Source organism: Colobus angolensis, unplaced genomic scaffold, assembly GCF_000951035.1.
Source record: "Colobus angolensis palliatus isolate OR3802 unplaced genomic scaffold, Cang.pa_1.0 Scaffold123, whole genome shotgun sequence".
NCBI classification, from domain to species: Eukaryota; Metazoa; Chordata; class Mammalia; order Primates; family Cercopithecidae; genus Colobus; species Colobus angolensis.
The window spans coordinates 695,432-711,889 of record NW_012113475.1 but is presented as its reverse complement, the minus strand read 5'-3'; the positions used below and the strand labels follow the sequence as shown (position 1 = coordinate 711,889).

The window sequence follows — 16,458 nt, the reverse complement described above, 5'->3', positions numbered from 1 at the left end:
CATGCTGTTTTGGTTACTGTAGCCTTGTAGTATAGTTTGAAGTCAGGTAGCGTGACGCCTCCAGCTTTGTCCTTTTGACTTAGGATCTCTGCTCATTTTTAATGGGGTTATCTGTTTTATTCTTGTTGATTGGTGTAAATTCCTTATTGATTCTGGATATTAGTCCTTTCTTGGATGCATAGTTTGCAAATATTTCCTCCATTCTCTAGGCTGTTTACTCTGTTGATAGTTTCTTTTGCTGTGCAGAAGCTCTTTCATTTAATTAGGTCCCAATTGTTATATTTTGGTTTTGTTGCATTTGCTTTTGAAGACTGGGTCATAAATTATTTGCCTAGACTGATGTTCGTAAGGATATTTCCTAGGATTTCTTCCAGAATTTTTATAGTTTGAAGTCTTACACTTAAGTCTTTAATTTATTTTGTGTTAATTTTTGTATATGGTGAAAGGTAGGGGTCCAGTTTCATTATTCTGCATATGGTTAGCCAGTTTTCCCAGCACTGTATATTGAATGGGGGCCCTTTCCCCATTGTTTATTTTTGAGAGACATGAATTTTAAACCATGTACAACAGTGTCTGTGATACAATCAGTCCCTACTATGTGTTAGCTATTCTAAAAACTCAAGGCTTCTGAAATTTGTCCTGTTTACTCTATTGATGAAAGCCTTCTTTATTCAGGTCCTAATATCATAATTATTGATGTTGCTTCTGAACATACCTTACTTTGTATTAAAGAGACCATGAAACATGTAAATAATTATTTTTCTCTGCTACAAGAATATGGAATTTGGTTCTCATTTCTAGCAAGTGCATTTATCTTCACAGCATGTGTTTTTTATTCTCACAGCTATCTATTTGGAGACAGTGTTAATACTGTGGGCCCTGAACTCAGCTTGCTTGCCTGCGTGTGACTCCTGGCTGCACCACTTGCTTATGTGAAGTGGAGCACTTTACTGGCTTCTCTGTGCCTTTTGTGAAGTGGTAATCACAAAAGTATCTTCCTTCCTAGAGTTTCTTTTTTATAGGATTTAATGAGTGAAGCCATTTGAAGTATTGACAACCTTAACTGGCATAGACAGTAAAGACTCCATAAAAGTTCACTGTCATTATCATTTTGATTTTTTCTTATCTTTTAAAACTTTAATTTTCTATTTTCTCTGATTATTTTATTTTTTTCTGGGTATTTAAATCAATTAGATCAAGAGAGAGAGAATGTCTGTGTGTGTGTGTTGTTACAGAACAGAAATGAGTTCTGACTAATTTCAACATAAAGAAACTTTACTGGAAAGTTACTGGAGCAGCTTACCAAATGGAATGAACAGTGGAAGAATGACCAGTATCAGAAAGAGTAGATGAAGGACCATATCAGCTGCAGTGATGCAGATGGCAAATGCTATCACCCATCTTGTTAGAGCGCTACAGTAGTACCCATTTTCTGTCTTTATGATAAGCCACTCAAGCTTCAGTGGTTTGCAGGAGAAGGGATCTGATTCACCTGGTGGAGAGACTGAGCCCCGTCTTTCCTAGAGGCAAGGCAATCATTTTGAGTAGTATTGTTATCAAAGCTGTTCACAGTGAACTTGCAGTCATTCCCCAAAACACACTTTGGATTTGTTATTTGGAAAAAGGACAAGTGGAAACTTAAGTGCCCCAAGCCAATAAATATTTACTACAATCAGTGTATTTTGTTAACTATCCTAACTATTTTCCAACAAAAATAAAGCCATCAACAAGGTCACCAGTACTTAATTATAAAAAGTATACTGGTATAAAACTCAGGAGATCTGGGCTCTAGGCACAGCCCTTTTTGACTAACATCACAACTTTTTAGGTCCTGATTTTCTTATTACTAAGGCGATAGTATAAGAATTAGAAGGCCCGTAAGGATTGTTCTAACAGTAAAACTTTAAGGTTCTTTGATTGTCTTTGTTATGTGGAAACCTATATTGTTTTTATACACACACGCACGCACACACACACACACACACACCCATGAATATGCTCCAGATAGTCCAGTCTTCACACTCAAGTGATGCATGGGAATTTATATGTAAACAAAAGTTTAAACAGTTAAGGTAGACTCAATACCTTAATTAGTAACTTTTTTTTTTTTTTTTTTAGATGGAGTCTTGCTCTGTCACCCACGCTGGAGTGCAGTGTTGCAATCTCGGTTCACTGCAAGCTCCGCCTCCTGGCTTCATGCCATTCTCCTGCCACAGCCTCCTGAGTAGCTGGGACTACAGGCGCCTGCCACCATGTCCAGCTAACTTTTTTTAAATTTTATTTTATTTTTATTTTTTGTAGAGACGGGGTTTCACCGTGTTGGCCAGGATAGTCTCAATCTCCTGACCTCATGATCTGCCCGCTTCAGCCTCCCAAAGTGCTGGGATTATAGCCGTCAGCCACCGCACCCAGCCCTAATTCAAGGTTTTAAACTCATATAGACAGAATTTCTAAGGAAACCTTGTGAATTTCTAGGAATAAATCAAGGAATTGTGATAAGTACATATTAAGTTATTTTTTCCTCATCGTTCAAAGGTCATACTTAGAGATTTTAGAAAATTAGAGATGTATGGAGAATAGTAATTAGGTTATCAGAATTCAGCAATCAAACGTGTCTCAACTATGTTTCCCTTTTAAAAAAGTAACCTTTATAGAAATATTTACTACAGGAATGATTAATTAGCTTTCCATTACTTTAAGAAGAAATCAGAATAATAATTCCTAGAAGAAAGAGGAGAAGGAAAAGGATTATGACAATCAGTACTCAGTGAGTGTGCCAGGCACCGTTCTTACTCCTTTACGTAAATGAACTCATTTCTACCTTGTACATTTCTATGACATGCAAACTCTTAGTATTCCCATTTTATAGATGAGGAAATTGAGGCACACAGAGGTTATATGACTTGTGCAAGGTTATAGCTAATAAGAGTCAGAATGGGATTTGATCCAGTCTTGTTCCATAGTCTATGCTCTAAACCACTATGCTGTATTCTCTGTATAAGCAGATAAAATAAGATAAAATTTATATAATTTAACTTCACTGTCAGCTGTTTTTAATGCTACACGAGTTTTTTTTTTAAGTTTTGTTATTAGTGGTTATTTTTTAGCTGCTTGCTCACCAGATATACCTGGTTGAAATTTCCCATGGATTCAGCTGAAGGAGATTGATACATTTATAAACCTATAAGAAAAAGAAATTATTAACTGTTACAAGTTGGACTTAATTAACAAAATCATAATTTCCTTGGTAACAGAGATCATGGGTTTCGTCCATACTACTACTACTCCATAGTGGCTATCCCATGACTTATTTATAATGTTAATAGATACTAAATCTGTATTGTATCTTTACATTGGCTGAATTTTCACTAGAGAAATATGGCTTTCAAATATGACCTATAAAAGATGCAGATATGCTAGTAAAAGCTTACCTCATTCTGTAGATTATGCAATTTAAAATCAAATTGAGATTGCAAGTATCCTATTCAAAGATTGTAGAATTAACTTGTAATTGTCTTATGTCACATATAGCATTTATAAGCTTGTTACTATAATTGTACATAAACTACACTATAACATTAAATAAACCTATTATAAGTTAAGGAGAGGAACATGGACCTAGAGCAAGATAAAACTGTCTCTTACTAGTTCTCTGACTTTTACCAAATTACTTAACTCTGGTTTTTGTTTCCTCAACTCTAGATTGAACGTAATGTTTCTACTCTTACGATTTTTTAGTGACTAAATGATGGTGATTTAAGTCATTTAATAGTATTTCCACATTGGTTAGCTGCTACATTCATTCTCAAAAAGTGGAAGTTTCCTCCAATTTTACTGCCTCTGTCCCTCAGATAAGACTGTTTGCATTTTTCCATCTCTCTTTTCAGTGTTTGGATTTATTAACATATATAATAAAATTTATATAAGACACATGCTTAAAAAATTCCTCTTTATTTGGATGCAGATTTTTATTACAAGGAAGAAACAAACTCTTATGAATTTTTCATTGTGTTATTAATTTGAGGTAATTGAATCTAAGTTGCATTTTTATTTACAATATATATAATACAATCTTGTTGAAGAATTTAAAATTGCGACTACCTAAATGTTGTTGTTTCAAAGATTTGAGGGCATTTTGAACCTCAGTAAGAACTGAGTTGATATTATGTTCCTAAAGATTACTGAGATATTTACAGATGTAATCAAATCAGAGAACTATAATGATCATTGTACGTGTAGAATGGTTGTTGTAATTTTTTCTTCTGACACTTTAAATTAAAGCTACCTTAAAATGACACCGAGACAAATTTTTGTCTTTAGAAACATCTCAGGATCTGCCTGGTGTTTCACTGTTCTTATAAATGTTTTATTTTCCTGTTAACCAGGTACTTCTGAGTCACACCCCTTGGTTACTGTAGTAATATATCTTAGATACGGCAGTGTATTGCTCCCTCTCTTAGCTACACACTTCAGTTGTGGCTTTAGGTTTCTCATTACTTTTCATTCCTTTTAGCCATTATATCTGAGCAACATGTGAGAGATGTTAGAGATTTTGGTATGAGTTGAAGTAAAAATAAGACCACAACTATTCATCTTCTAACACATTTTAATTCACGTGTTTCTGTTGTAACCATGCAACCTCCTGTTGTGAATATGACTGACTGCTCTTTTTTCTTACGTTCTTTTAAGCAAAGTAAAGCAGCGGTTCGGCTGAAAGAAGACATGAAAAAGATAGTGGCGGTGCCATTAAATGAACAGAAGGATTTTACCTATCAGAAGTTATTTGGAGTCAGTCTCCAAGAACTTCAACGGCAGGGGCTCACCAAGAATGGTATTCCAGCAATAGTGTGGAATATAGTAGAATACTTGACGCAGCATGGTGAGTTAAGTCATGCTTTAGTCTTTTCATTTTCACAGTCCCTTGCATAAACAAATTATTTGTGTGAATTATTTCATAATGTATGATTAGACTATCCTCTAAAGCACCTTCATTAGAATATTAAATTACTGTGTAATATACTTTTTATTTAAAAAAGGGCATTACTGCTTAACATTGTCTTGACAGTACTAATTTGATTAACCATAGAGCAATCACTTTAATTATAGAGATTTCTAGTTTGGAATGTTTCCTAGTTTTAAATGCTAAAATACTCTGTTGTAATAGTAATAGTCAGTTTTCTAGATTAATTAAATTCCAACTGATAGTCAGTAATTTTTAATGTAACCAAACATGTTTTTGGGTATCTCTTTCACCTGAGGTCAATCATGAACTTACTTATTCAATGCCTAGACTATCCTCATGCACTTAGAAGAGATACCAAAAAACTATGATGTAACTGATTATGCAGGGTGGCAGGGGGGTGGTTTCTCTTATCTTTACAGAGATAAAATTAAGCATGTAAAACATTTGGAAAATAATATAGTACATTATACAATAAAAAGATAAATTATATCTTAGTTACTGAGAGCTGTGTAGCCCACAGCTTTTTGATAATTTTGTTTAAAATAAATCATAAGCCTGGATAATTTGAGAGAGTGTTTCCATATTCCCTGCATCTTTTTTTTTTTTTTTTTTAAGAGAGAGGTTCTTGCTTTGTTACCCAGGCCAGAATGCAGTGATGTGATCATAGCTCACTGTAATCTCATACTTTAGGGCTCAAGTGATCTTCCTTTCTTAGCCTCTTCTGTAGCTGGGACTACAGGTGTATTCCACCACACCTGGCTGATTTATTTTTATTTTATTTTTATTTTTATTTTTATTTTTTGTAGAGACAGGTTTTCCCAATGTTGCCCCAGCTGGTTCTGAACTCCTGGACTCAAATGATTCTCCCACCTCAGCTTCCCAAAGTGTTGAGATTATAGGCATGAGCCACCACACTCAGCCATGTAGGGATTTTTAAATGTAGAACTTGAGGCTTCAAACATATTCTGTACAGTAGTCCCCCATGTTATGCATGGTTTGGTTTTCCAGGGTTTCACTCTTACCTGTGACCAATCATAGTCCAAAGTTGCTAACTGGAAAATTCCAGAAATAAACAATTCATCAGTTTTTTTGGGTTTTTTTGTTGTTTGTTTTTTGTTTTTGTGACGGAGGTTCGCTTTTGTAGCCCAGGCTGGAGTGCAGTGGCATGATCTCGGCTCACTGCAACCTCTGCCTCCCGGATTCAAGCAATTCTCCTGCCTCATCCTCCTGAGTAGCTGGGATTAAAGATGTACACCCAGCTATTTTTTTTTTTTGTATTATTAGTAGAGATGGGATTTCACCATGTTGGCCAGGCTGGTCTTGAACTCCTGACCTCAGGTGATCTGCCTGCCTCCGCCTCCCAAAGTGCTGGGATTCCAGGCATGAGCCACTGCACCCGGCCAACAATTCATCAGTTTTAAATGGTACAGCCTTCTGAGTAGCATGATGAGATCTCTAGCCATCCTGCTGCTTGGGACCTTAATCGTCCACTTGTCCAGTGTATCCATGTGTGTATGCCACCTGCCTGTTAGTCACTTAGTAGTGGCCTCAGTTTGCAGATTGATCATTGTGGTATCACAGTGCTTGTGTTCAGGTGGCTCTTATTTTACTTAATAATGGCCCCAAAGTGCAAGAATAATAATGCTGGCAATTCAATACGCCGAAGGGAAGCCATGAAGTGGCTTTTAATTGAAAAGGTGCATTCTCAACTTAATAAAGGGAGAAAAAAAATGTATGCTGAGGTTGCTAAGATCTATGGTAAGAACAAATCTCTCCCAATTATTCTGTTGTATTGCTTTTTTTTTTTTTTTTTAAAGGGACAGGGTCTTGCTCTGTTGCCCAGGCTGGAATGCCATGGTGTGATCATAACTCACTGCAACCTCATATTCCACGGTTCAAATAATCTTCCCACCACAGCCTCCTGAGTAGCTATTGTACAGGCATGTGCCACTGTAACCTGCTAATTAAAAAAAATGTCTTTAGAGGCAGGTCTCGCCATGTTGCCCAGGCTGATTTGAACTCCTGGCCTCAAACAATCCTTCTGCCTCAGCCTCTTAAGTAGCTTGGATTATAGATGTGAGCCATTGCAACTGGCTCTATTCTGTTTTTTTATTGTTATTGTTAATCTCTTACTATGCCTACTTTTTAAATTAAACTTTATCATAGATATGTATGTATGGGGGAAAAACCCAGTATATGTAGGGTTTGGTGCTATCCAAGTTTTTAGGCATCTATTGGCAGTCTTGGAACATATCCCCTTTGGGTAAGGTGTGTCTACTGTATTTTGAGTAATTTGTTTCAGGCCATGTCTTTCCAGGATTACAAGTCTCTTCTCCCTTTCTGATAAGAATCATTTATTGGAAAGGAGTGAGAAGCGCTCATCACATGTTCCTCTATAGGAATATGTATCAACTTCTGACAGGGACTCTATGGCAGATTATTCATTCTGCTGATGGTTAGATGTTAATTGAAAAAAGCATCTATCTGCTGTGGTTACTAGGCATGTAGATGACTGATATGGTTAGGCTTTGTGTTCTCACCCAAATCTTATCTTGAATCATAATCCCCTAGTCCCCACATGTCAAGGGAGAGATCGGGTGGAGGTAATTGAATCATGGGGGTGGGTTCCCCAGGCTGTTCTCTGATAGTGAATTCTCAAGAGATCTGATGTTTTCATAAGGGGTTCTTCCCCCTTCGCTCAGCACTTCTTCTCCTTCCTGCCGCCTTGTGAAGAAGGTGCCTCGCTTCCCCTTTGCCTTCTGCCTCGTAAGTTTCCTGAGGCCTCCCCACCATGCTGAACTGTGAGTCTTTCTTTTATAAATTACCCACTTTCAGGCAAAATTTTATGACAAATTTTTTTTTTTTTCCTGAAAACTTAAGAGCCAGGTTTCTGTTCTTACTCTGTAGAGTTTTTCTCCTTATTAAAGGAAGATAAATTGCAGAAAGGCCAGATTCTTAGAAAACAGCTCTGGAGTTACTCAAATACTTCAAACAGTTAAACACAAACAGTGTTACACATAGCATGACAGGAAGATAGAAGTTTGGCCTACAAAATCTTGAAGCCGGGAGTTACAACCAGCTTTAATAGGATTTATTTACATACTTGGTTTTGAGTAAGACTGTGTATCCCACTGAGTTAGATACAAATGGATTTCTAGATCATTCATTTAATCTGTTAAGTAAGGATGTATATTCATTTAGATGTCCAACTATGGGTACATAAAGTAATATTTTGGTTTTGGCATAATCAGTGTTCTTTCTCTCAACATTAATTGGTAATAGTCTCTTGAGCATACTTTTATTGTGTAAAAATATTTTACATTTTTAATTTTTAAAAATTTTAATATTTTTTGAATAGTTAATAAAGTTATGTGGTTCAAAATATAGGAAGGTATATAGTGAAAAGTCTCTCCCTGCAAACTGTCTCCTGACCTTTGTTTTCTCTCTCTAGAACGGTATTACTCTACCTGTTTCTGGTATCTTCTTAAGATGTTTCGTGTATATATAAGTATATGTCTATGTGTTCTTTTTTCCCTTTTATCACAAATATTGCATACTGTTCTGAATCTTTTAAATATCAATGTATTTTGGAGATTATTCCATATTGCATAAAGAGCTTTACTCATTTTTAATTATTTTCTTTTCCTCTGCCTACTGTTTTACCATATGTATATATCATGTCTTTAAGCAGTCTCATGCTGATGGGCACATGGATTGTTTCCAGTCTTCTATTGTTTACAAACAATGATTCCATGGTTAACCTTTAATATATGGCATTTCAAGCACATGCGATTGTGTGCATAGATTGCCTTCCTGGAAGTGGAGTTGTGGGTGGTCAGAGGATATGTGCATCTGTAATGAACTCTATCAGAGTTGAAACAGTTTATACTCACACCATCAACATATAAAAATTTTTGCAAAATTTAAATTAGGAATTGATTTCCTTCTGCCCCTCCTTAGTGTACTGTTAGCTATACTTTAACAGGGTGTATTTGGGTAATGCAAACTAAACATTTTATTAAGTTAAATCAGTCATTCTTTTTTTTTTTTTTGAGGCAGAGTCTCGCTCTGTCGCCTGGGCTGGAGTACTGTGGCCGGATCTCAGCTCACTGCAAGCTCCGCCTGCCGGGTTCATGCCATTCTCCTGCCTCAGCCTCCCGAGTAGCTGGGACTACAGGCGCCTGCCACCTCGCCCGGCTAGTTTTTTGTATTTTTTAGTAGAGATGGGGTTTCACTGTGTTAGCCAGGATGGTCTCGATCTCCTGACCTCGTGATCCGCCCGTCTCAGCCTCCCAAAGTGCTGGGATTACAGGCTTGAGCCACCGCGCCCGGCAAATCAGTCATTCTTAATGAGGGATGTGAAATAGAATCACTAGTGGAATCTTTCATAGTACACATGCATTGCCCACAGCTCATATCTACTGAATCAGAATCTTGACTGGGCAAACTCCGGTAGGCCTAGCACCTGTATTTTGAAAGGCTATGTAGTTAATTACTATGTAGACAAACATAAGCCCCTTCTTGTATTTGAAACTATCATGTTAATAAACCAAAGAAACTGTGTAAGTTTGAAGGGTAGTATAAAGTTTGAGGGCATAATACTTCAATTTGTTTTATTTAATTACTTTGCAGTTTTTTTCAGGTCAACAAATATTTACTGTACACCTGTGATATACAGTAAGCACTGTGTCAGGCATGGGAATGGGACTCTAGGGGTCACGTGACCGGTCATATAATTCAATCATAGGTTGGTATTTTGGTTATGCTTTTTTATTGTTTCACGTAAATGCAGACAGTTTAACAATTGGCATGAGAGTAAACTGTTATTGTAATGGAATTTTAAGACAGAAAGACCTATGTCAAGCCCTTTAAGCAGATTTTGGATAGTTTCATTTAAAAATATATGCATTATAACTTATAAAACATACAGTCTTTAAACTCTTTTTCTCACTGACAATGTTAACGGCTTCTTTCTCTTAGTTTAGCATGAAGATACTATAGGTTATGCCGTTTTAACCCGCAGTGTAGAGTTTCAAGTCACCACCAGGTGTCAGAATGTGCTTACTTATTGTCATACTACTTCCTTGGCCAAAGTGTGCTGTTAGGCAAATTGTGACTTCTGGCATATTCTGTTTCTAATGGCATATTCTGTTTCTAATATGCATACTATTTTGAAAGAAATATTTCAATTGTACAGAAAAGTATCTTTCAGTGATGTAGATATTAACTTATATAATTTTTTCATTTCTAAACCACTATTAAGTTGCTGTTTTGTAGTAATTAGCACATAGCCTAAAATCAAATATAATAGAAGCTTTGAAATGTATGAGAGTAACTCTGCTTCATGAAGTCATCCAAATATCCCCTTTTTCTGAATATTTTTGTTATAGTTATAACTTTCTAAAATTTTAGGATGGGAAAATTTAAAGGTTATTTGGTCTGGTAAGCCTCATGTGGGTATTGGATGTATTCTAGCCTCATAAGAGGCTTAAAAAACTGTATGGATTCTTCTTCTCAGAATGTGATATATTCGTGTCCAGGATTATAAACTTTCCCTAGTTGAACATCACTAATTACGATAATTAGTGATAAAAGAGTTGTGGGTGGGAGATATTCCTGAGGGAAGAGTTGTTCAGATAAATGGGACAGAGACAGGAAAATATTACTAAGGAGCATTAAATTCAGTCACTTCTACTTGTACCTTATACATCTGCTAGTTTGGTCCAGTGGGATCAGGAGGCTTGAGGACCACAGACAGTTCTTGGAGCTGGGTAGTTTTTTCTGAAATTGCTGGAAGTATATTTATTTGGGGGAAGGTTCAAAAAAACCTTGTTGGAAAAGAAAGACTAAGGTCAAAGCTAAAAAGAAAAAAAAAACAACATCACGTGAAATCAGATCTAAGGGGCATTTGGTAGGCCAAAAACAGAAGGCAAGGTTAGGTTAAGCAGCTGGGTAAATATAGGAACAGGAAACAAATCTCTAAATTTTCAGGATTTCAGCTTTGACCAGGGATGGAATGCCTTTCTGTTGGATGCTAGCTGCTTGATTGTTGGATAAGTTTCTGAAGCTAAAGATAAACTTTTGTATAGTAGAGGAGACAGACCTTGAAAGCTTTAAACAATTAAGCTGGTGTCTCCCAATAGAACCTGATATTCCACAGAACTTAAGGGAAAGGCGTATCGTATTCGTTATCCTTTTGCTGCATAACAGATTACCCCAAAACATAGTAGATTAAAACAATAGTATTTATCATTATCTCACAGTTTCTGTGGGTCAGGAATCCAGACACATCTTAGTTGTGTCCTCTGTCTTAGAGTTACAAGGCTGTGATCATGGTGTCAGCCAAGGCTTCAGTCATATCAGGACTCAACAGGGGAAAAATTCCCTCCCAAGCTCATTCATGTGGTTGTTGGCAGGATTCTGTTACTTGTGAGCTATTGACCTGAGGGTTTTCAGTTATTCACTGGTCTTTGGCCAGATACCACCTTTAGATCTTTGCCCGTGGCCAGTAGCTAATAAAGTACATCAGAGAGACGGAGAGAGAGGGGGAGAGAGAGAGAAAGAGAGAGAAGCATGATGGATTGTCAGTCTTTTATAACTTAATCCCAAAATATGACATGACATCACATTTGCTGTATTCTGTTGTTAGAAGCAAGTCACTAGGTCTGGCCCATGCTCAAGTAGAGGGGATTATAATGGGTGTGGTACGAGAAATGGGGATCATGGGAACTATTTTAGAAGCTGTCTGCCACCCAGACCAACTGATATCTCGTCCATTTAGGTGGTGCCCTGGTCATAGTCATTGTTAAATACTTTTAATATCATCCCTAGTGTCACAGTTGTTTTCAGAATTGGAGCTAAAATTCATATCAACTTTTGATATTGATTTTCTTTACAGCCAAATAATGTGTATACGTGGAAGAACACAAACATCTTACCAGACTTCAAAGTCCATGAGAGTAATGATAGTGTTGAATTTTTTTCTCACGATTGATTTTTTTATGACCTAACATAATGTCAGGCACTTATTACATGTTTGTTGAATTAAAGAGCTTATAAAGCATTTTATCAGATTATAAAATAAAATGAAATTAGCTTCCTCCTTTGCTTTCAAAAGAGCAATCCAATTACCAGGTAAGGGTAAGAAGCAAAGGCTGATATAAATTATCACCTCCCCTCTAAAAAATCCTGATAGGCTTCAATGTCATTATGTTTTTGCTGACATTCACCATTAGACTCTCAAGAATGTCAAGTTAAATCCTGGCCTGCTCTTTCTTAGAAAGATTGTTTCTTACACTTTCAAAGTCTTCTACTGCCTGACACACTCGCTTACATGGTGTGCAGCACACTGAGCTGGAAATCATTATCTTCTGCCCTAAACCAGCTACTCTCCTATCCCTACCTCCAACCTTATCTTTTACAGTGTTTCTTTTTCCTATATTCCTACTTTTCAAAACCTTAAGGTTACCTTTCAACCCTTTCCCTCTCCCTTTTGAACCAAGTTACCAAATCATCTTTATTCTTTTTCACTTCTTTTCCACCATAATATCAGTTTACTACCTTAAAATAGAAGATAATTTCCATAAGGCAAGCCCTCTCCTTACCCTACTTCTTAGCTAGCTAAATCTTCCTAAAACCCTTATTATATTTTGTCTTTTTCCTCACTTAATACTCCAGTGATAAAGCCTTCACTGTTTAACTTGTCACAGACCCTTTCCTGTTTCTCCATTTTGTTATCCCATCATTCTTTGACCTAGGCACCCCACATTGTCCTCTGCCTACCTTTCTTTATGCTATCCTGTCTCTACTTCTCAATTTGTATTTTTGTTTATCTTTGTCGGGGGTAGATCAAGGTTTTGTGGGTCCAGATGCCTAAACTTTTTGAGACTTCTTTAAGAAAAAGAACGTGATACTAAGAATACAGGATTAGGGACAGAGCTTGTAAAGGGCCCAAGAAAATGAGGGGCCCTGAAGCTCAAGCTTCATTGGTTTCACAGCTCAACAGCTCCAGCCCCTCTGTGTTGCTTTAGCCAAAGGTTAAGTTTACCTCCTCCAGGAGGCCTTCTCTGATAACCTCAGCTGACACTGATATCCCCCGTCAACTGACTAGGCAAGGATCTTGTCTTACACCACCTTATAGTTTCCTAGAGTCTTACATTTTGAATTTAGTGATTACTGAAAAACCATCACTTATTTCTTAAACTATTACACAGGTAATCACATAGAGTTTAAAAGTTTCTTAAATACATGTCATTTAAAAGTAGTTGTTCATGAAGTGTTAAGCTGCTGTTAGAGCCCTGAGTAAGTTTCTGTTAGGTGCTCTAGAAGATTACATAAATGAAAAATTTCTTTGTGTACTCTGTTTTGCTCTATGTTTATATATGGCATAGCCTTATTTTCAGAGGCGTGGTTTTATACCAATCCTATATGATCTGTTTAGTTGATATGCAGTGGATATGAACATTTATTATTCTAAGGAAAGTTTTACAAAATGTGAAAATCATGCAATGATTGATAATTACAGTGTTGAGAGAATCATATGCTGAAATTTCTTTCTTTGTGTTTTGTGTTGTTATCATTCTTTACATTTCATGTCTGTGAGAAACCTATTTATTTTCTGTGTCTACTTTGCTCTTCCAGGACTCGCCCAAGAAGGTCTTTTTCGGGTAAATGGTAACGTGAAGGTGGTGGAACAACTTCGACTGAAGTTCGAGAGTGGAGTGCCCGTGGAGCTCGGGAAGGAGGACGGTGATGTCTGCTCAGCAGCCAGTCTGTTGAAGCTCTTTCTGAGGGAGCTGCCCGACAGTCTGATCACCTCAGCATTGCAGCCTCGATTCATTCAGCTCTTTCAGGGTTAGTACAGTAAATCCTTCTAGGAGTGAAAAGCACTTTATTAGGCCAGGCATGGTGGCTCACACCTGTAATCCCAACACTTTGGGAGGCTGAGGTAGAAAGATTGCTTGAAGCCAGGAGTTGAAGACCACCGTGGTTAACCAAGCAAGACCCCCATCTCTACATAAAAAAAAAAAAGCAGGAAAAAACCACCAGTTTTATTTTTAGTTAACGTACTAAATATTTAAAATTTAAAAAGCTTTTAAATATTTGTGGTCTTTCTGTAACCACCACCTTGCTATTTTACTCCAGGCTGTCATCTCCTATGTAAAATAATACTAGACTGATTATGAAATACTATTATTAAATGAAATTTCTGATACCATTAACATGTGACTACTTCAGTAACATAATATTGAAAAGCCCTGACGCTTTTGAGCCAAAGACATGTTTTTTCTGACTAATGACTGCCATAAAAGGAGTGAGATCAAGAATAATTTAGAAAACATTAGAGAACAATAAAGGAAATATTCATTAAATTGTGTTTGGTTAGTGACCTTTGAAACTGAAAGCTCACTGGTGTACTTGCTTTTTCTCATAAGCAAGATTGAGTCCTAAAATAATTGTGTTCATTTTATGAAGTAAAAATTGATTTTTGATTGTAGTAATAAGTGGTTTCATATGAAAGAATTCACTTTTTTTTTTGGTTTTTTTGAGACATAGTTTCATTCTTGTCACCCAAGCTGGAGTGCAGTGGCACGATCTTGGCTTACTGCAACTTTTGCCTCCCGGGTTCAAGCAGTTCTCCTACCTCAGCCTCCCGAATAGCTGGGATTACAGGCGCCCACCACCATGCCCGGCTAATTTTCGTATATTTAGTAGAGTTGGGGTTTCACCATGTTGGCCAGGCTGGTCTCAAACTCCTGACCTCAGGTGATCCACCCATCTCGGCTTTCCCAAGTGCTGGGATTACAGGTGTGAACCACTGCGCCTGGCCAGGAACTCACTTTTTAAGTGTAATAATTATAGGCATAGTCATTATTGAATTCTCCTTCCTAAGTGCTGTAAGAAAAATGGTGTACCCTTGAAAGCCATTTCTTTTATTATTTTTCCCAAATTAGAGAAGAAAGGAGAAAATATATTTCCAGAAGTATTAGTTGCCAGATTAAGGATGTTACCTAAAGCCACATTCCTTTGCAGCAGTGATGTACCTACTCACATGTAATATGCTAAAGAACAAGATAAGTGAGAAGGCCAGATAGGACAAGTAAGAAAGTACCAGAAATATTTTACCTCGTGAAAGACCGTTTTGAAATATTAGCTAAAAGTAGTGTGGTTGTATCAGAAGAGGACACTAACTACCTCCACTTGCCATCCCCTAGGGAGGGAGACTTGTCTGTAGTTCTCCCCCAGGCCTTCATATCAGCAATGCCTCCTGCCCTGGCCTCTTCTCACTTCTCTGCAGCCCCTGGCCTCCCATAGTGACCTCCAGGCAATCCTTTTGGAAGATTACTCATGTCTTATTTCTTTCTTCAGAGTAGCCAGGCGGTCCTCAGGAAACATCTTTGCCATGTTCTTGAAATGGAGGTCAGTCACAAGGCAGAGCCCTGCCTTCTTGTGCTGCCGCCCAGGGCACCCATAGCCAGACTGTCTGCGTTAGACTCTTTAAGGAGTTTTAGACTCTTCAAACTACCCAAGTGATTCTCTGATGCCCCTCACTTGGCTTGGGAAAGTTAGGGGAAGCATTATATTTCTCTAACAACTCTCTCCCTTTAAAGAAATCCTATCTAATTTTTAACTTCAGATTTTCACATGAATTTCCTGCTTAAATATCTTTGTGGCCGATTGATGGCCCAAGGCCTCCAGACCTGGGTTTGGTCTCACCTTCACAAGTTCTATATAGCCCATCTAGCATTTTGGCTTAGAATGGGAGGGCCCATCACAACCTTTATTTTTATCTTTGAGGCCTCAACCCCAAATTGTATTAATTTGCTACATCTGCCCTAACAAAATACCACAGACTGGGTGTTACAAGCCTAAACGAGAGAAATTTATTTCTCACAGTCCTGGAGGCTGCAAATCCAAGATCAAGGTGCCAGCAGTGTTGGTTTCTCCTGAGGCCTCTCTCTTCTGTGTGCAGATGGCTGCCTTCTCACTGTGTCCGCACGTGGCCTTTCGTCTGTGTGCACTCTCCTGATGTCTCTTCCTCTTATAAGGACACTACTATTGGATTAGGGACCCCTATTATAATTTAATTTAACCTTAACTACCACTTTAAAGGCCCCAATGCAATCACATTCTGAGGTATGGAGGTTAGAGCTTCAACATATGAATTTTGGAGGGAACACAATTCAGTCCTTCATAATGATGCAACAGGAAGAATCCCAGAAGTTTTACCTATTTTCAAACCTATTATTTTCTGTAGTCTTAACTACTTCATTTTTGAAAAAAACAATATTTTATTTTTTGAAAAGGTGTAACATTATTGGATTACTAAATATTGTATTTTATTGAAAATAATGATAAAATATGAAAGCAAATTAGAAGAACAGTTTGTTCTGGACAACAATGCTTTTTAGCTTTGTATGTCAGTGAGTGACGTATGTTTGAGGCTTGTTAATTGGAAACTGTATGAACTTTTTCCCGATATGTATGAAGATAAC

At 37.3% G+C, this 16,458-nt stretch overlaps 1 protein-coding gene across 1 annotated transcript in view; it reads left to right on the top strand.

Annotated features, from left to right (window-relative positions):
- The window catches only part of FAM13A (family with sequence similarity 13, member A), a 342,193-nt gene that overhangs the window by 29,344 nt on the left and 296,391 nt on the right, over positions 1-16,458 (top strand). The window contains exons 3-4 of the mRNA XM_011932518.1: positions 4,690-4,879; positions 13,604-13,816. Of these exons, the coding sequence (XP_011787908.1) occupies positions 4,690-4,879; positions 13,604-13,816 (403 nt within the window). The remainder of the gene's footprint in view (positions 1-4,689; positions 4,880-13,603; positions 13,817-16,458) is intronic.